The following is a 21136-nucleotide window of genomic DNA, read 5'->3' on the forward strand; positions in this document are numbered from 1 at the left end:
AATCCTCTCAATTGTCAGAAATGTAAAACTTTTCATGCTGGTTTTGATTAAGGAGACATGAGCTGGTAAATTCCTCTCTGGTCATTTACTGGAAGGCAGGTGGTAAACGTCAAGCAGACCGATTCCCGAAAGGGAAGTTACATAACGTTACATACATAATCTTTTTTATAACTTAAACTGACTTCAAGATAAATATAGTGATATGGGACAGAAACATGTTTTCTATCTAGATCTATCGATCTATAGATCAGTAGTTTTATGGCAGAAAAATAATAAGTAACGAAACCAGCTCTAAATCAATCCACATGAGCCAAATTGAAAGTGTCTTGGAGAACATAACACTAATTTCTTTACAGTTCTACTTACTTGAGTAATTTTTTTTGTAATGTTAGCAGTAATATTTTGCTTTTTCTTGAGTAATATTACTGTGAAGTATCACTACCCTTATTTTAGTAAAACTTCTGGATACTCTGTCTGCTGTGAGTAACTTCACTAAATGAAGAACAAAGATCTGTTAACCAAAAATGCACCAGTTACATTCAGACTGTTAGGGAGAATTCTTGTTTGGGCACAAGCTGAGCTGATCTGAAGTTAGTTTTTATCTGCAGAGACATTTGAAGGTCAAAAACATCCAGTAAACACAGCGCATGGTCACTGGACAAATTTTAACAAAAATAAAATATCATTTTTCTAAATCAACATGTTAGCCAGAAGGAGAGTTCTTTCAGCTGCTCTGGTGCAGAGGGCAGAGGTCGCGACAGACTGTTTTGTTATCCGTCATCTTGACCGACAGCATTAAAAAAAATCGGTCATGGTTTTCCCGTCAAATTATAATCATATTGGCTATTTAGCCGCATTTTTATGCGGTTTAGTTAATATTCACTTAGCTGAACCGTGAATCCAGATCCCATCACACATAAAGCAGATAGACGCATCTATTTTTTCTCCGTAGTGACAAAAACTGTTGTGGATCCAATAATTTATGATAAATGAAATTAAACGACTCCATTTAATTTACAACACTGCAACTGATGTGGTCTGAACGGACAGCCTCACAAATTCTTCCTGGTCGCATCTGCAGAGAAATCTGAGCTGGTTCATCAGTCAGTTGGATCTGTCGGATCCAAACCGATCAATTGAACTCTGCTAGTTTTTCCACCTTGTGCGCGTTTTACGGGGGAGTGAAACCCATCTGTTTCGCTTCTCCGAAAACAGATGTTACGCAGGCTGCCGCGCTCCTGAGCGCCATGGCGAGAATGCACTCTCCTTCTGGGAGCGGGAGGGTCACGTCTTCTGTTCCATTTGTTAAAACCGCAGGCAGAGTTAAGTTTAATCCTTCGCAGTGGCAGAGCCGCGTCCGCATTGGCTGTACAGCGGACTGCTTACGGTCTAATGAACTTCTGCATCTTTCCTCAAGATAAACCACCGGCTAATCTGTTTAGACAATAAATGGAGAAACACAACATCTCTTTGGTTTTATCTGTTCTGTAATGGAGACTAGAATTAAAGGCTCCATTTCAACCAAAGGTTTAAAATGTGCTTCTGAACCAGACGCTCCAAAGCATTCGGCCCATAACTCTTCAACACGCTGTCAGCTCCGGTCAGAAAGACCCATTTAGTTCAGAGTCCATGAGATGATATTCAGGAAGGATTTTTTATTCATTTTAGTTGCTTCTGCGATTGAATCTTTGCATAAAATCTATAATATCTGCGCATGTGCACCAGTCAAGGCTGCGAATTAATAAACAAACAAAAACGGTGAAATACGGAAAATATTCCGTTAACGCGACCTATGCTCGGGCTCTGTAGATTTTAAAGACGCAAAATAAATAAATAAAGTAAAAATAAAAATTCAGGCATTCACACAAATTTAATTCAATGATTTCAGCTGGACAGAATTAATTACATTTCACTTTTTTGGTGTTAATTCTGTTAACACAATTAATCTCTGTAATTTTCTATGAATGTGTATTTTGCTTACCTTTGTCTAGACATGTTTGGTTTTTCACCGCATACAGTCTTTCTGCGTCCTACTGATTGAGGAGCTTCTTAAACAGCCCACAGCCAGTCAGTGGCCAATCCCTGAACTGAATGCTAACAGGTTGTGTTTTATTGCTGCTTCCAGTAGAGCATTAATGATATCATATTAATTTCCCAGAAATAATATTCTGAACATAAAGATCAGAGATCTGCCTAATAAAAGGGAGTAAACCTGTGCAGACACTTTTTTTTTCAACTTTGAGCAAAGGCTCAAAGTTCAAAAAGCTCACACTGAACAAGATCTTGAAGGAACAACAACATAGCAACAACCCATATTAATCAAGAATCTAATATTTAAGTGAATCCTACTATATCAATGTCATCACGTGGGAACAATGCAAAGCAAATATAGTTTATGTTTCCCCAACAGATATAAAGTTGCTGTTTCTGTTGCTGACAGTCCTGGAGGCTGAGCTGATCTGAGACTGTAGCTGTTAAAAAGACCACAGGAGAGAAGGTCAAAGGTTATCAGGCTATGAAATAAGCAAATTTGCTGCTATTATACTAATTAACCCCTATTAATATCTGACTGTTTAACCTCTATAATAATTTGGCTGCGGACTGATTTAAAGATCAAAAAAGCTCAAAGGGGTTAATGCTACATACCTTTTTGAGATCTGGAATTATAAGACTGAGATATGAAGGCAAATAAAAGTCAGTAACTGCTGCTAGGGCCAATCCAGACATTCAGGGGCCCCTATGGAAGAATTGTAACAGAGCATTCATTTATTGAAAATTATGTTATTAAATTTTATGCATTCAGTAGAGAATAAAAAAAATTGTGCATTTAGGATTTAATTAGGAAGTTTACCTTGCAAAACTTTAAAGAATCGACATGATAGTTTGGTTGTGTGTTACAACACCTACAATATGGTGTGATCTTTGTCTTTGAGCTGGGTTTCTTCACAAATACATCACAGCAAATAACAACCAATAATCAGTGATTGAGTTTAAACTCGGTCAATAAACCCGGGCCCCATATCACAGACTTCACTAAATCTATATTTAGACATAGTTTACTGTGATACTGAGGTTCTTAGTAGGAGGGTGCCGGGGGGCTAAATCATGAATCTGCCCAGGGCCCCATGTTATCTTGGACTGGCCCTGCTTGAAGAGCTAAAGCCGCTGCCTCTCTGCTGGAATCTACCTGGAATCCCAAAGTAGTGTCAGACCTCCGATGCTTTTGGGACATTTTTCATTCATTTAATTGTGGCATGTTTGGCTTTATGCTGTGGTTCAAATCATTGATTCAGTATTTTTGCTGATATTTATGTGATATTTGGAGTTCACAAAATGCTTTCATATTTTGTGAACTCCAAATGCTGTGGCCCGAATCTTCCTTTAACAATTGTGGTTCTGCAATAACTTCAAAACCAACTCAGTGTTGGCGCGCCAGTAACCGAGAGAATCCGGTTAAAGGATTTTCAAAATTAAAGATCCTCCAGACTCAGATAATACATAAAACGGAAATATTTAATTATTTCTTGTGTGGCCGGGTGCCAATTGGTCCACGGACCGGTACCGGTCCTCAGCCCGGGGGTAGAGAATCCAGAAATTTTACTCAAGAGTAAAAAATACAGTGTAGAGAAAATACTCCTAAAAGCAAATTTTTTCAAAAAGTTTACTGAAATAAATGTAATTGAGTTAATGTAACTAGTTACTACCAAGTTCTGCAGACGTTTTCTCATGAACAGTGGTGGTTTCTGATGGGCGACATGGGCAGCCGTCCCAGCTTCTCTTTTGGGGCAGCATGAATTCTCTCACAGGGGCCTTCCTGGCCTAGCCATTCAGAGCAAACACTCGCTTCGTTTGTAACATGGATGGCTCCCCAGTCCATCGTTTGGACCGGACTGTATCTGACGGTGGAGAAGAGATGCTGCATGCAGCGCTCGCGTTCAGAGAGGCACGTGTTGGGGCATTCCACAGGTGTGTAGAAAGTGCAAGGTCCAGTGTGTAATGATACGTTTTTCCATGAAGCAATATATCGCATGCATTGTCAAGGTGCTGGGAACAAGTATGTAAACACTCACATAAGCAGGACAATGTTTCATGAATTATTTAACACTTTATCAGGACACACAAAGGGTTCACACATTCACATGTTTATGATGGCAATCTACTTTCTTACAGTAAAGAGCAGTAAGGAAATCATATTCCTTTCCCAGAACAAGTGATACTGGGGCTTTGAGGTGCGTCATGGTGACTTTAGTACTGTTTCTGATATAAAGAAACAGAATGTCTCGTATATAAAGACATTTTTTATATCTATCAGTGGGACAAACTCAGGTTGCTTATAGCGAATCGGGCAAGTAGTCCAGCACTGGGGCAGAAAGATAAAATTAAGAAGTTTTCTCTGCAGCTGAACCATTTCTGTGTTTGGGGTTGAGCTGAAGGAACTGAGAATCCTGAGGGCAGCCAGACTAGTTTATGTGGCTAAATTATTGTCCATCCATCCATCCATCCATTTTCTTGACACCCTTGTCCCTCAGTGGGGTCGGGAGGGTTGCTGGTTCTTCTCCAGCTGACGTTCCCGGCGAGAGGCGGGGTCACCCTGGAAAGGTCGCCAGTCTGTCGCAGGCTAAATTATTATAGTTAGCTAAATATTATTGTTGAGTGGCACAAGCAGGCCTCCTGACACACAGATAGAAAAACTAACAAACAAACAAAAATGTATATATATAGACTCAAGCTGTCCCCCCACCCTTCACGTGCCTGCTGTGCTCCACTACACGGATCCTTTACGTCTTTTATAACTCATCATTGTAATTTTGCTTCACGTCTTCAATTGTGGAAAACATGTATGAATTGAATGCCTGTTGATTTTTCTCTTATATTCTCCTTTTGTGAGTTAATCGGAAAAACCCCATCCGTGTAATTTTTCATTTTCTATAAATTCTCAACTGAGATGATATTTTCTGATCTGTTTTTATATCAACTCTACATGAGATCCTGGTTGAGAGTGAAGAAAAGAATCTGATATAAATTTTATTTTTAAGCAATATGGCTTATGATAATCACACAGCTTTGCATAATTTTACTTCAATGTATTTTATTTTCAGTGAGTGACATATGAAATATATTCAACATTAAATCAATAGACGTAACAATGTAAAAAAATTTGTTGGGAATACAGATTTATTAATTATTTCTTTCATTAGTTTTTGTTTTACTCAAAAACATTAAGGGTTTGTGCATCAAATAGAAAGGAAATTAAATTTTCTAAGGTACACAGAGCTTTTTCTGTAAAAAAAATCTATCATAGAAATCCTCATAATCATCAAGCAGAACAAACATAAACTGAAGTAATGGATCAGTTTGTTCAAACTGTCTGAACTGATCCAGCCATTAAAAAATTGGAGCTTCTTCACCAAAAACAGCCTTGAACATATTAAACACTGGACCGTTTCTATTTTGGATCGTTTCTCTTGGAACGGTCATGCCGGTGTTGCCCACAGTGTAGGAGTACTGCCACCTCAGATACTCCTCCTGCATTACGGCGTTTCTGGGTGATTTTCCCAGGCAGGCGGCCAGGTGGACGGTGGCTTCATGATTTGTAAGTAAGAGCACCAGAGACATGGCCAACATGACGACCGAGAAGGGCACCTTGCCGATCCAGGGAGCGAGGTACGGGATGAGATACCGATTGGCTGTTGATGCACCATAATAGTCTTGCAGTGCAATGAAATCTGCAAACGCAGGGTCTCCTTCTTTTGCTACTGGACTAACCATGATGTTAGGGACTTGTTGACATCCAGCGTCCTTCATAGAGTTCCAGCTGGAGGGCAGATGTAACGGTTCATGGACATCATGAGAAGTCTCAGGAGAACAATAGCACAGGTCTGGATTGGTGCATCCAAACCGCCGGTGGTGAGGCTGGATGCTTCCTGTAGCGATGCTGTAGGCCGCTTCAGGATAAAGGAGGCAGTTCCAGGGAGAATACAGCAGGACGTCTGTGATGGACGGCAGAGGCAGCAGACATCTGGCAGGAATCATCGAGTCCACAATCGATCCATGAGCCAAGAAAACCAGTTCGATCTTCCTCCACTTCCAATCCTCCTCTTTCTTCTTCTCTGCCTCCTCCTTCAGCTTTTGGTTTATGAAGTTTCCAAGGTTTACCAGATGGAAGAAGACATCAGTCTCTGCGTTGTCTCTCAACCACTGTTTAACCTCTGGGTAAGGAGTGTTATTAATTGCGTAATCAATCAGCTCTTTCTTCTCATATTGGTTCCTGTTTTTCTTCTCTATGACGTATTTGATTCTGGAGAGTTTTCTGAGAGATTCCCTGTGGGGAAAAAGGAGAGTAACATTTTAAGATTTATTTCTCAACAACATTCTGACTGCTTTTGAGGAAAACCTGAACCATTAATGTTTGTGTGATTTCACAGCCGACCAACATACTCAATGGTGTTGAACTGATCCCTCAGCTTCCTGGTGATCTCCAGGATCTCCTTAGCTCTGCTCCTCAGAGATCGACTGACCTCTGTCACATGGTTTTTCTCGATCTGATCCCTCCAGCTGTCGATTGCTTCTGGAAGGAAATATGCCATCGCCCCCGCCCCTGCAAGCTGTGGATCATCAGGAGATCAGTACAGGATTGGACAGATGACATTAGGTCTAGTCAAAGTAAGAGATTAAATTTTCACTCGGAATCAAAAGCACTGTTATTAATTATTAAACAAAGACGAAGCTAAATAGCAAACTGTGATAATCTGAGTCCAGGGATCCAACATGTTCATCCAGGAGTGAATGACTTGATGCAACCTGCTGGGATTATTTAACTAGAAAACCTTTAAACTGGTTTGAATAAACTGGAATTAATTGGAATTGATGGATGATTACATTGAAATTACTTCTTTTGTAAAGTCCATTGAGATGATGTGTTGTGAATTGATGCTACATCTATCCACCGATTTTAATATGTAGATGAAAAGTCTTACCAAGACGCCTCCAGAAAGAGCAACAGGTCCAAAAGCTGCCAGAAGCCCAAAGCTCTTTGAACCAAGTTTCAGGTTGAAGATCAACAGAACGGCACCGACACTCATCAGGATGCATGAGTAACCGAGCAGTGGTCCACTCATGTTTCCCCCATCACCATGACTGAACTCTATCTGGCTTGTAAGCAGATGGCCCATGTTGGACATGTCCAGTCCTCTGTGTCTCCCCAGAGCCATCAGAACATCAGCCAGGACCTGGTTATCCAGCTCCTCTGGATCCATCATGGAGTTCTGCCTCTTCTTCTCATTCTTCAGTTTCTCAAACAACTCCTGAATAATAGTCACTATTTCGTTGCTTCTGTTTAAAATATCTCGAGCCTCTCTCAGTATTTTCTTAGAATATTTCTCTTCGGTTTGACTGGCGTGGACACAGGCAACAGCACCGATACCAGTATACGCAGCGCCCAGTGCTAAGAGAGGAGTAGCTAATCCACCGGTGAGCACAGAGGCAGTTCCAGCTCCAATCAGGAGGGCTGATCCCATCACTCCAACTGAGGCACCAACACATTTAACAGCACTGGTTTCTTTTCTTTCAGACTCCAGCCTCCCTGCCAGTTTCTCCAGCTTGTCTGCATAATCCTCCCCCTGCTGGATCCAGGAGAAAATCTCCTTCACAAACTGGTCAGCTGTAGCCATCACAAAGAGAGAGATGTCACAGGAATCTGGAATATAAAACCATTCAGATGTGTCATTTCCTGGGTGAAGAAGAGGAATAACTTTGGAAAACATGAACCAGAGGAAATCTGAGTCAAATCAGAGAATCAAGATTCTTGTTCCTTTATTTTAAAGAACACCAACACTTAACCTCTCTGATTCACACCAGGTTAAATTATCCAAACAGACTCAGATAACATCAAATGTTTCTGGATAATTCTAAAACAGAGAAAGATGTAAAATCTGAGTGAGTCCAGAACCTTTATGTGGTAACAGTACCTCTGTTGGACCACTAGAGGGAGCTCACACGCCACCAACGGACTGTGCAGCACAATAACAGAACAATCTCATCAAACATCTCAGTCAGTTGTTTCAGCGTCTCAACGTTTGATTATCTCATGATTCCTGATGAAGTTACTGCGCCGATTTCTCCCCCTGCTGGTCAGAGGAGGACTCTGCAACCTCAACAAATAATCAGAGAAAACCGAAAGCATTCAAATTTCTCTGCTCCCACAGCGGCTCAGATTCATAATAATCTGCTCAGAAAACCTTTTTGCAGTTTCTGCAATCTGATTATTCTGAAACAATTAATCCGATTAGTAATTATGAATCAGTTATTGAAATAATTGTCAACAAATTGAGTAGCCGACTAATCATTATCTTTACTCAAAAAAGATCCATTCCTGAAATAATAGAGCAGTAATTAAACCAAAAAATATAAACATTTTGCAATTAAGATAACAAAAACCAACAAGTCTGTAATTATGTTCTACCAAAACATAATTTTAGCTCCACCTGGTTCAAATTTTGTAAATCTCTCATTAATCACCATTTGATATAAAATTATTACTCAGTTTAAAAAAACAAAACAATCAACAGATCAAAAAGGGCTGAGTTTTTGACATGTTGATGTTAGACATATTTATTTATGCATCCTTTGCTACAAATGATTAAGCATAAACAAAAAAATTGTTACTGTTTTGCAAGCAATAAAACATTTATTTTTTAATTTAAAAAATATATCTACCGGTATGTATTTTTAATGTACCTCAAATATTGTATAGAATAGACAAAAACATCTGCAGAATGTGCCAATTATCAAATTAAAATATTAATTGGTAAGTAAAATAATTGTTAGCTGCAGAAATTTGTATAAAAGTGATCTGTAAATCTTTGTAGATTCAAACATAAATAGTGTTTTTCACGTTTAAAGTCAGATTTTGAGGGTTGATTGTCTTCATTTCTGTGGTTTTAACTCGGTATCATGAATGAGACCTGAGTTTCTCTCCTGAAGCTGGTTGAACCACTGCTGGGTCTGATGAAGGCACCAAAGTCTCCTTACAAATGAAAGTTATCAAATGTTATTTACTACAAATTAAGATAAATATGTCCAGTAAATTATAATTTTCTTGTTAAAGGTGTAAAGAGTTGTTTTGTCTGTGAAAATGTTGCTCTAAAATATGAAAAACTGTTCATGTGCATCAACCACCTGTTCACCTTAAAATGGCCCCTGCGCCACACTTTCTGTCTACAACTGTAAGCTATAGACAGATTAACTGAACTGCTGCTGTAACGGTGAAAACATTCAACCATGAACATAGATATGAAAACCCTGAACAATAAATCAGACATTAATATTGAATAAGTTCAGATTGGTTCAAACTCACAGAGCAGCGTCTCTGTTGGTCGACTGAGAGCCAAAACAATCTGACGGAAACGGTTTGTTATAGAAACAGGAACAGGAAGAGCAGGAGGAGGCAGAGGTGGGATTTCTGTGTTTCTGTTGGTTTAAAGTGAAACTGAAAGTAAAATTCATTCTTTGTGGCTTAATGGAGCAGTTCATATCAGATCAACATGGCTGCATCATTTTAATTAGAAAATGTGTCTCAGTTCTAATGTTTTTAATTTGAAGAGCTGAAGATGGTAAACAGAGACCAGAGTCTGAGAATCTGACTCAAGATTCACTGAAAGACTTTAGGTTTAAATAATTATAAATCTCATATTAAGCATCTTTTGCTGTTAATTGATTAATCCAAAATAATCAATAATCAGTCCTGTTCTATATCAAGTCATTTTGAAAGGGTTTATCTTTTCACATGTTGATCTTAATGACTTTTAGCTGCAGATGCTTCATTTGCTACAAATCACATGTTCACTAAAGAAATGATGTTACTGCATTTTGAGCAATAAAAATTAAATTTTCTTGTTTTTAAAAATTATTATAAAAAGGCTTGAGTGGTTAAATGAAAAATCTTTAGAATGTATATATTTTTTATCCGGTTAATCGTCAGAATAAATGATTAGAATAGATTATTAAACAATTAGTTTCAGCTCCAATTCATGGTGGAAAGTTTGAATCTCAGTTTAATTATTGAGACTCTAAACCTGAGAATCCTGTCGTCTGGTTCTGATCCACTCAGCTGCCCTTCAAACACCTGGATTATTCCTGCAGCAGATTATCTCCAGATGCTGGAATAATCCAGGTCTTTGATAGGAAATAAAGATTTGATCAAAAACCCAGAATAAACATGAACAAATATCAGAATCTCTTTAACAAACTGGACCTGAAGAATCACTAGATGTACTGAAGTCTGGATGTTTTATAGTCATATTTAACGTCACTGGGGAACGTCCTCACGTCTCGGAGGATGTTCTCATTATGTTACATTTATTTTGACATTAAAGTGAAAATAAAAGCAGAAACAAGTTTAATGTCTTTAGAGTTTCTTGCTGCTGATTGACAGTTTGAGAAAATCAGTGATTGATGCAGGTTGATCATCCTGATCAATCAGACCAGCTGCAGTCTGAGCAGAACGGCTCACCTTTGACCCCTGGAAACTGTTTTTCAGTTTATGCCCATCAACCGTTAATTCTCTAGAACCATGCGCTGCAGCTATTTTACCACATAAACTATCATGACTCAGTAAGTTCAATGTCCACACCGTCTTAGATTTTTTTTTATGCTTGATATTTATTAGTAAGGAAACGTTTTGCAGTCACAGCTCGATGCAGCAGCAATCAGGAGATAATACTGAATCAAATGATAATAAAAATACCAAACTCCCCTTTACTAAAACTGAACTGAGAAGAGAAACTCAGGCAGCTGCAAGCAGAGAAAACAGAATAAATAAACCTGTGAGCTGTGTGAACCCATTCAGTTCTCCAGTACAGAACCAGAGACCAGATGTTTTATACATAAACACTTTACCTACGGTTTTCTCAAGACAATGAGAGGATTGGTGTGTGTGTGCGTTAAATGACAAACTATGTTTTCTCAAGGTTTACACCTTCTGAGAAAACCATCAGAAAAAATTATATCATGACAAAACCATTGAGAGAAATAATATGCAGGAAATTAATTTACTGGAAATTAACCAGTTCTCTAGAGAAAACCATTTAGAAAAAAATGCCGTAAAACGTCCACCCTCTTGTTTCCGTTCTCCAGCTCTGGATTCGCCATTGGGAGGACGGAGACTCATCACCATAAACCTTCTTGAAAGCGTCAAACATCAACTTGTTTGTGGTGGACAGGTCATGGTGGTGCTGTCCACAGTGCAGGCTACCTGCACTGTATCCGGTAATACTCCTCCTGCATTACCGGATCTTCAGGTGATTTTCCCAGGCAGGCAGCCAGATGGACGGTGGCTCCATATTCATAGAGAGGGAGCACCAGAGAAAGGGCAGACATGACGGCAAAGAAGGAAACTGCGCCGATCTCCTCGTCAAGGAACCTGATGAGATACTGGTTGGTTTATGCAGAGTTTCTATTTACAAACGGACTAACCAAGATGTTAGGGATTTTTTAAAATCCAACGTCCTTCATTGAGTTCCATCTTGAGGGCAGATATAATGGTTCATGGACATCATGAGAAGTCTCAGGAGATCAATAGCATAGCATCCAAACCGCCAGTGGTGAGGCTGGATGCTTCCTGTAGCGATGCTGTAGGCTGCTTCAGGATACAGGAGGCTGTTCCAGGAAGAATACAGCAGGACGTCTGTGATGGTCAGCAGAAATCTGGCAGGAATCAATTCAAGGAATGGATCAATTTGGGTAAGGTGAAGTGATTCAGACCATCAACTTCTCCAAGTTTGATCAATCATTAAAAGAATGGAGACTCGTCACCAAAAACAGCCTTGAACATATTAAACACTGGGCCGTCTATGTAGCGAATCGATTCTCTTGGAACGGTCATGCCGGTGTTGTCCACAGCGTAGGCGTACTGCCACTGCAGATACTCCTCCTGCATTACTGCGTTTCCAGGTGACTTTCCCAGGCAGGCAGCCAGGTGGACAGTGGCTTCATATCCTGAGAAAAACAGCACCAGAGACATGGCCAATGTGACGATGAAGAAGGGCACTTTGCCGATCCAGGGAGCGAGGTACGGGATGAGATACCGATTGGCTGCTGGTTCACCAAAATGTGCTGCTAGAGCAATGAAAGCTGCGAACGCAGGGTCTCCTATTTTTGCTACAGGACTAACCATGATGATGGGGACAGACTGAAGTCCAGTATTTCTCATTGAGTTCCAGCTATGAGGAAGGCGAAATGACGTATGAGCTGCTGGAAGAAAAGGGCACAGGTCTGGATTGGTGCATCCAAACTGCCGGTGGTGAGGCTGGATGCTTCCTGTAGCGATGCTGTAGGCCGCTTCAGGATACAGGAGGCAGTTCCAGGGAGAATACAGCAGGACGTCTGTGATGGACGGCAGAGGCAGCAGACATCTGGCAGGAATCATCAAGTCCACAATCGATCCATGAGCCAAGAAGACCAGCTCGATCTTCTTCTTCTCCCGATCCTTCCCTTTCTTCTTCTTCGCCTCCTCATTCAGCTTTTGTGCTATAAAGTTGGTGAGATTTACCAGATGGAAGAAGACATCAGACTCTGCGTTTTCTCTCAACCACTGTTTGACCTCTGGGTAAGGAGTGTTATTAATTGCGTGGTCGATCAGCTCTCTCTTCTCGTCTCTGGTTCTCGTTTCCTTCTCTATGATGAATTTGATTCTCACCAACTTTTTAAGAGCTTCTCTGCAAAAAGATTGAAAGAAACCCGTTAGGTTTGCATACATGTTTTTATCTAAGTAGCGTGTTTTTTAAATACTCTGCCATTTTTTTCTTGCAAGCACACAACTTTGTGGTGAAACATTTTCAAACAAAGAACTTTTTGTTTTTCTAATCACCCACCAACATTCTTGGGTTTTTTGACAGAATGTTAACATTTGCACAAAGCTGCCAAACATTCAACCATCTCTGTTAAATCCAAATTTTTTAATAATTAATTAATTAATTTAATAATTAATTATTTAATAATCATTCTGAAATTATGGCATAAAACAAGAGGTGGTTAAAGTCCCCAATGTGATTACATATTTTGTGTAAGTTTTAAGAGATAAGAACAAAATGGAACAATGATTTAACTTTATTTTGCTGTGTACAAAAATGTTTACAGTGATGTAAATCTGAGGAGCTGACCGTTCAAACAGGAAGTTAAAATATTTTTAATCTCAGATTGAAACATATTGTTTTGTCATTTTCATACCTTATTTTCTGCAGTTCTTTCTCCGTCTCCTCGGCGCTGGTCAGGATAGTCCTGGCATTTTTCCTCAGAGTCTTACTGGCTTCTGTCTCGGTGTTGTCCAGGTTTTGGCAATCACTGACCAGCTCAGGAACAGAAAAGAAAAGCCCGACCGCTCCTCCTGCAACCTGAACAACACATCTGATTAAACAGTGTTCGTCAGTTGTTACCTCTAAGACAGTGGAGCCTGAAGTCGGTCCCTGAGGGCCGGCATCCTGCATGTTTCAGTTCTCTCCATGCATCACCGGCATCAGATGGGGGCTCATTAGAAGAACATGCACCTGCTGAGGAGGTTGTTGCCACCAGCAGAGAACTAAAACATGCAAGATGCCGCCCACTTTGGGCACCACTGCACTAAGAGTTGTTCCACTGATGCCTAAAAAACTGAAGTCATAAAATCAGACTCAGTCTGCTGCACTGCAAAAACACAGAATCTTACCCAGTATTTTTAGTTTAGTTTCTAGTGCAAAACTCTTAGTACACTTGGAATAAGAAAAAACTAACTTACAAGTTACTTTTCATTAAGTTACAGGAGATTGTTTTATGTACATAATTTCTTAATACTGACAAAACCCCAGATTATTTTACATATAAGGAAAAAATTTCTTGTTATAAGTGACAATCATTTTAAGCATTGTAGATTTTTCATAGATTAAAATAGATCTGTGCTCAGTTTTTCGACCTCATTTATAAGAACCTGAATCTCAGAGAGCATGTTTTCACCGTAAAGAGGAGAATCACATAAATTGAAATTAAATTGAAATTACAATAATAAATTCCCTTGATGGAAACATTATTTTTTTTAAAAACTCAGTTTTTTTCCCCTATCACGAGGACCAGGAGGATGATAATGCAGCAAGTTTTGTAATGACTTATTTCATGAACAAACTTATTCATGTATAATTTTAATTTTCTTATTTTATTAAAACACTGGAAATGAAGCCCTAGGCGGAAATTCAACCTGTAAGACTCTTCCAGCATCACCTATTACCACGCCTTCACCCCAGCCAATCAGGACGCACCACCTCTCTACCTTGATCCAATCACCTGGCAAGAGCTCCTTTAAAAGACGAAGAAACCACAGATCCACCCGCTTCAGTCGTGCTTCAACCCATCTCCTTCCCGCTTCCACCACCAGACGCCTCCAGGTCCCCTGAAGACTCCTCTCTCCAAGCTCCGCTCCACCACCAGTGACTGGGCCCGGGGGAAGACCTACCTGAGCTCCGTTCAAGCCGATCATTCAAGCTCGCTGCGATTCTCAGCACGCACGTCTTCCGCCGGTGTCCGAGCGCCAAATTCTCGGTCCAATAAAATTGTCTAATTGCCGTTTCTCTCTCTGTGTGAGTCTCTACAGATTGAATTGTGAAATTGTGGTTTTTCAACATTAGTTTTGCAATGGAAACAGCTGTAGTTCATAATTAAATATTTTTATCTCTAATTAATACAATCATTTCTTTTTTTCGAATTTTGTTTGAACTTTGAATATCTTCCTGACTTGGTTGAAATACCGTCTAACCTTTCTCTCATTAAGGCTCACCAACACAATTTAAAAGAATAAACATTTTAAAGTTGTACAAAAATTCCATGTAAAAATTATTTCAAAGTTGGCTTAATTTAGAAATATGTTAAAGTTAATAAAATGAAAAAAATTATAACAACTTGATGTAATGTAAAAACATTTCTCTTATAGTTGCTAAGTTAGATCAGTTCAGTTTAAGTTGCTTTTATTAAATGTTTTGAACTTGAAGTTTAAAGTTGATTTTACTAAACTGAGTCCAAGCAACAAGGAAACTAAACTGAATCAAACGGATTCAGGATGTTTTTTGTTTTTACAGTGTAGTGGGGCGTCAGGCATTCCTTCACATTGATCAGATGCACAGAGGAAATGTTTAGCAATCTGGAGTTCAATCTACCTCACTGTGGCTCCACTCTTCCTTCAGGACGCATTTCGTTTAGTCTGGTGTGAATAAACTGAGGACAGATTCACATGTTGCCTCGTCGGCTTCATCTCATCTCTGTTCACTTCTCAGAAACTTTTCTTAAGCTTAATAATCTTTTTTTTAAAAATATCAATTTTTTCTTTTTTGACTTATAAACAACATACTGCCTGAACTAATGTGATGTTTTCCTAACTGGAGAGGCGGCTCAGAAACATAACCATGTTTATTAATGCAAAATGAACAATAAGGATGTAAACAGTGGCATGTATAAAATGTTGAGTAATTATGCGCAAACTTCCATAAACGTCAACTCATTACATTGCAGAATGTAATATTTCCAATTTCTTTAAATGCAAAATCAATTTATTCAACTAAGAGAAGAAATAATAAAAATAGTCAAGTAAAAGAAATGTACAGTAAAACTACTCTTATAAGTACCTTTACTCCCAACTCAGTGGTTCTTAACCTGGGTTGGATCGAACCCCAGGGGTTCGGTGAGTCGGTCTCAGGGGTTCGGCGGAGCCTCTGCCGCGGAGGTAAAGACACACTTGTGTAAAGTCATGATGACGCCCCGCAAGTGATGGCAGAGAGGATCACGTTACATTGCTGAGCCAATCAGAGGATCACGTTACATTGCTGAGCCAATCAGAGCTGTGGAGGAGCCCTGATTGAAGGAGCTCTACTCTCAGCATGGATTTGAACTTGTGTCTTTATTTACTTCAGCAAAGCTCACAGTTTTTACCAAATTCTGTAGCTTTCGGTGAACTTCTAAATCTGCTCCTTAGTCGCATCTTTTCGGGGTTGCTACTGCCTCTAGTGGCGTGGGGGTGGTAACACAACTAATATAATTACATTACTAAATCAGAAATCCACGACGTCTTTATTATTTTTTCATTCTCTTAAGAATGTAGAGTTAATTAAATGACCTAAAGACCTTAAAGTGGTTCCAGTTTCTCTTGAAGGCCAACTGAAACTGTGGCAAATTTTAAATACCTTGGGTCGTTCCTGGACAGTCAGCTCAACTTTGCTGAAAACACTGACTATATTTTGAAGAACTGTTCTCAGAGACTCTACCTTTAAGAAGACTTAGTGATCTAAACTCTAGTTGGGTCACCCATATGTCTTGAATTTGGGGGAGGGGGAAAATCATATTTTATTTATTACTGCAGAAGGGTTCAGTGAATGCGCATATGAAACTGGTGGGTTCGGTACCGCAAAAAAGATTAAGAACCACTGGTCTAAAAGTATATTCAAGTCAGCCAATATTACCTGCATCCAACAGAATTATTCAACTCGGTTGGTTTTTGGGGGGAAACTGCAAAGGTTTTTGGCTTTTGCTGGTTTGCTGCCATGATTCTAACACAGACCTGCTGCAGCAGCAGCATGTTTCTGTTGTAGGTGTAAAACCGGTGCCAGTATCTTCATTTTCATGCTGCGTTTAGAGGCAGCTTGGAAAAACACCTTACGATTAACAATGGATGAAAAAGTTGTGAAAAAGGTGCAGAGGGAACAGATACAGGACCTGTGGGATCCCCTACCGTACAAGTAAAGATAGGAATAATAGAAAGTTGTCCACTCTGAGGTAAAAATAATAATAAACAGCTTCCAGTCCAGGGGGCACTGCTGACTGTGGGTGGGCGATGCCCCCCAATGTCTCCCCGTTGCCCCCCAATGCCACCTGATCTGCTCCTACTGGTGTTAGATTCATACTTACACTTCCAGCTGCTGCTGAAGCTGCTTTTTTCCCCAGAGATGAAGCCACTTTCTTCCCTCCTTGTTTGGATACTGCAATCAGAGCACTTGTAAGGATTATAAGACATCCTGCAAGAATAATATCATTGGCCTTGATCCTCTTGAACATGTCGATATGCGGTAACCCAAACACCGATCTGATCATGATGCTGCTGGAGAGCTCCAGCCCTTCCTGTCTGGCCATTGATCTCATGACAAACTCCATAACGTTGCCATCATCATCGTCGTCATCTCCACCACCAGCAGCGCCACCATGGCGACAGAAGCTGGAGTCTTGTCGTTTCAGCGACTTCATGAGGTCTTTCATTTCCTGTTCAAGACTCTGTAGCTCTTCCAGAACCTTTTGGGCTTCCTCCATGATGTCTTTGGACTTGCTGGCGCTGTAAACATCAGAACCAACACTGGTTAGCGCACCGGTCCCAGAAGCCACTGCTCCCGCACCTGCCACTACAGCCAGAACAGGCAGCGCTGCTCCGCCGGTCAGAAGCGTCAACACGCCCGCCGCCGTCATGGCAGCTGCTCCCCCCACCGACACCGAGCTGCCGACGACTTTGGTCACGTTGGCCGCCTTCGTCGCTTCCTCCAGCTCATCCGCCAGGTTCTTCAACTTCCTGGAACATTCCTTCTGAAGAGCCACCCATTTATTGACCTTGCGTACGAGAGCATCAGCATCATCCATGATGTGACTGCAGAGAGGAAGGAGATCTGCAACAAGAGCAGGAAATATTATGAGGCGGAGGTGATTAATTATGATTATTGTCAACTTATTTAGTAATCAGTTAATCAATTACTGGAGAAAAAGGCATTTGCTGAAAGAAGAAAGGAGATGGTAGTATAACTGTACAACCTAAATTAGTTGACCATTATTTCGATAATTGATCAGACTAATCATGATTAATCAATTATTGAAATAATTGTCAACTTATTTAGTAATCATTAATTGGAGACAAACTAAAAGCATTCACTGAAAAACAAGACTCAAGTAGTAATTACACCAAAACTGTATAAAATATAAATTAGTTACCGATAATTTCAAAAGCTGATTAATCACAGTTAATCAGATCAATTGTAATTAATCCATTATTGAAATAATCATCAACTTATTTAGGAATCAATTAATTAACTGCAGCAAAACCTTTTTAAAAAAGGCATTTCAGTAGTAAATAAACCAAAAATGCACAAAAATTAAATTAGTTGATTTTAATAGTCACTCAGAATTAATCTGGTTAATCATTTCAGACATAATAAACTGTAGCCCAGCTAATCTCAGCTCATCTATGAACAATTCATGAACTCAAGACATTTTCTACCTTTAGATTAGCAGCTCATGATCTGGTTCCTCTTTTGTTATTTTAATAAATGTGTGTTAAGAGATTTTTTGGTATTATCATTTTGTTATTACTTTAGTTCATAGTCAGTCTAATATTAATCAATAATTAATCAACATTCAGTCTACAGATTATTGTGATTTTCAATTTAAAGTGTTCTCTTCCTTCTGTGTGTATAAACTGACCTGGAGGCCACATCTGCCCGTTTGTCTTCATGTGAAACAGTTAACTGTGTTTCCCAGACGTTAAATTATGTTTCCACAACTGACTTCTTATCAACCGGAATACTCCCTATCTTAGAAACTGCCTGTGTGCAGTAATATTTTGTCTCCGCCGTCTTTCCTCCCTCTTTTTGCTTGATAAAAGTAAAAACTGTAAGCAAAGGTCTTTCTGACGCTCAGTGAACGGCTTGGAGGAGCAGTTTGCAGAGTCTTCTCCTTTTGCAAAAGCTTCGCCATAAAATTCATATACGTTGTCTGTGGTTCTTTTATGAGGGTTAGAGAAAAATACCCATCACTGTGTCTAAGTTTAATGTGAGAAAAACACAATTTCCTGTTTATTCAGTCAGCATTTAGTAAATCTGACACAATACAACGTTAAATGTTGATTAATTTCTTTTTTTTTTTTTTAAATCAACATGAAAAATTTAGCCCTTCGTGTTATGGAAGGCCAGTCGGCCATCTTGAGAGAAGATTTTAAGAAAATGGCTACATATCAATTAATCGTTAGTCAATCGATTAATTGATATGTAGCCAAAAAATAAAAAAATCAGCCATAACAAAAATACTCCAGAACGTGGAATATTTCATGCAGATGAGGGGAGTCATCTGCCGTTTATCAGAGCTGCAGACAGGTTCTGGTCAGACAGTCATTTCCTCTCTGGAGGAATGCAGAACCGAGCCAGTCGAGTCCAATCACACAGGAAAATGTTCTCTTCCCTTTCCTGTCAGAGCGGGTACCACCGGGTCCGACTCGGCCCGGCAGAACATAAATAGAGTCCCTATGTGCTCCCATAACTTCTAGGAAACAGAAAGTAACTGTGCAGATTGGACTTTATACTGAACTTCAGCAGGAGAGATGATTTTAATTCCTTTGGTTTTAAGTTCCTTGTTTGTAATGTGAACAGGAAAGTTTTATCATTTATAAAAATATGTTGCTTCAGAATAGAAAAGAAAACAATCATGTATAATTATTGATCCTAATCATAAGAAAATTGCTCAATTTTATCTTTGCTTCCCGTTTTATCTCCTTTTAATCAAAGTTTTTATTTCTGAGGATAAATCTGCTGCTTTTCTCTGCAAACATTGAAATTTAAGTTAAATATTTTAGATTAAGACGTTTTATACTGGATTCTTTTCCAACAGGGTTTTATCAGAATATGTCCCATATTTTAAGTGTTTCTTCTTTATCTCAATAAAATAAAAATTTATTCCCTATAAATATATGCTAGAATATCAATAGTTACAAAGCAACAAAAATAATAGTTTAACTTTTAAAATAGAACTTGTTTTTATAAAGGAAAAAAATACTATAAATAACATAACCGTCAGAAGACATTATTATTGCTATTTTTAATTAAAAACAACATTTTTTGTTTGGGATATTTTAATCACAATTTACGGCAGAAAATGTAACATTAAAAATGAACAGGCTGCACTCAGGCCCGTTTTTCAGCAGGGTGATGAACAGGAGGCCTGCAGTCGCCTGACTTCAGTCCTGGAGAGTTTCTGCAACATCTGAATCTAAAGGATGATTTATGATCAGGTCTCTGCAGAGCAGAGTGACTATTAATGAGAGAGTTCAGCTGCTGGAGCAGGAATTCAGCTGAACGTAGCAAACAAAGATGGCGGAGCTAAAATAGAATGGCAAATAGAAACGGTCCAGACACACCAATATGAGAACATTATGAGGTTCTGGTTAGAAATATAAACACTTTACAAAGTCTTAGGTTTCACCTGAATAAAGCTAGATGAACCGTGTCAACTTCTCAATTTAAAAAAGAAATGCTAAAGAGGTGGGGATTTAATTTTTAAAAAAAAGTGGAAAAGTTGGAACATGATGGGAGGGAAAAACCCATGATGCCAATGAGCAAGGCAGATTTTGGTCCAAACTTTTAACATTCCTTCATGCGCAGCTGCAGTTTGTATGAATGTCTCTCTATTTGTGGGGGATTAAATTTCACATTTTACTCATCTTTTATTTTTTAATTAATCAACTTAAGAGGTTTCTGTTGTCATATTTATTAAATATAAATTCAGTAATGTAAGAAAACCACAATTTCATGTTTTTTTTTTCAGTCAGTATTTAATACAGCTGACGGCATTTACGCTGATGATTAGAACAAGTCAAACTCAGAGACTGGAAACAAAAAAAAAAAACTTTACTCACTGTTTGTTGCTGTTCGGTCCTGCTTCTGTTCTAAAACTGCACGGAGTTACTGGTCTCCTCAGAAAAGTCCAGTTGTTTGTCCCCTCAGCTGCTTATAACGGGGCCTGCAATCAGGAAGTGGGAGGAGCAAAGGAGGGTCTCTCTCTCTCTCTCTCTCTCTCTCTCTCTCTCTCTCTCTCTCTCTATCTCTCTCTCTCTCTCTCTCTCTCTCTCTCTCCCTCTCCAGTGAACATGATGTGTGTCGTTGTTTCTGTCAGTGAACTCAGGCTGTGCGTTTCTCAGGATCAGATTATTTCCAGGAAAACGAAAGTGAAAGTCCCACACAGAGGTCATCCATGTTTAACTGCAGCCTCTAGTTTCTCTGGGTCTTTTTTTAGTTTATTTATAGCCTTGAAAACGTCTTAAAAAATGTTTGAATTTTACCTTGGGAAAAATTCAAACATTTTTACTTCACTGCAAGCATACTGC

At 39.2% G+C, this 21136-nt stretch overlaps 2 protein-coding genes across 2 annotated transcripts; both read right to left on the minus strand.

Moving 5' to 3' along the window:
• Positions 1-5253: 5253 nt before the first annotated feature.
• LOC103469081 (uncharacterized) lies at positions 5254-7683 on the minus strand. The gene is made up of 3 exons (XM_008416572.2): positions 6978-7683; positions 6439-6605; positions 5254-6322 (listed from the first exon to the last, which is right to left on the minus strand). The coding sequence occupies exons 1-3, from the start codon at positions 7668-7670 to the stop codon at positions 5386-5388; spliced, it is 1797 nt and encodes a 598-aa protein (XP_008414794.1). The 5' UTR covers positions 7671-7683; the 3' UTR covers positions 5254-5385.
• Positions 7684-11034: 3351 nt separating this feature from the next.
• LOC103469003 (uncharacterized) lies at positions 11035-20763 on the minus strand. Its single transcript, XM_008416450.2, has 4 exons — positions 20669-20763; positions 16915-17657; positions 13225-13388; positions 11035-12713 (listed from the first exon to the last, which is right to left on the minus strand). Exons 2-4 carry the CDS (start codon positions 17629-17631, stop codon positions 11789-11791), a joined length of 1806 nt encoding a protein of 601 aa, XP_008414672.1. The 5' UTR covers positions 17632-17657; positions 20669-20763; the 3' UTR covers positions 11035-11788.
• Positions 20764-21136: the final 373 nt, after the last annotated feature.

This window comes from Poecilia reticulata, linkage group LG8, assembly GCF_000633615.1.
Source record: "Poecilia reticulata strain Guanapo linkage group LG8, Guppy_female_1.0+MT, whole genome shotgun sequence".
NCBI lineage: Eukaryota > Metazoa > Chordata > Actinopteri > Cyprinodontiformes > Poeciliidae > Poecilia > Poecilia reticulata.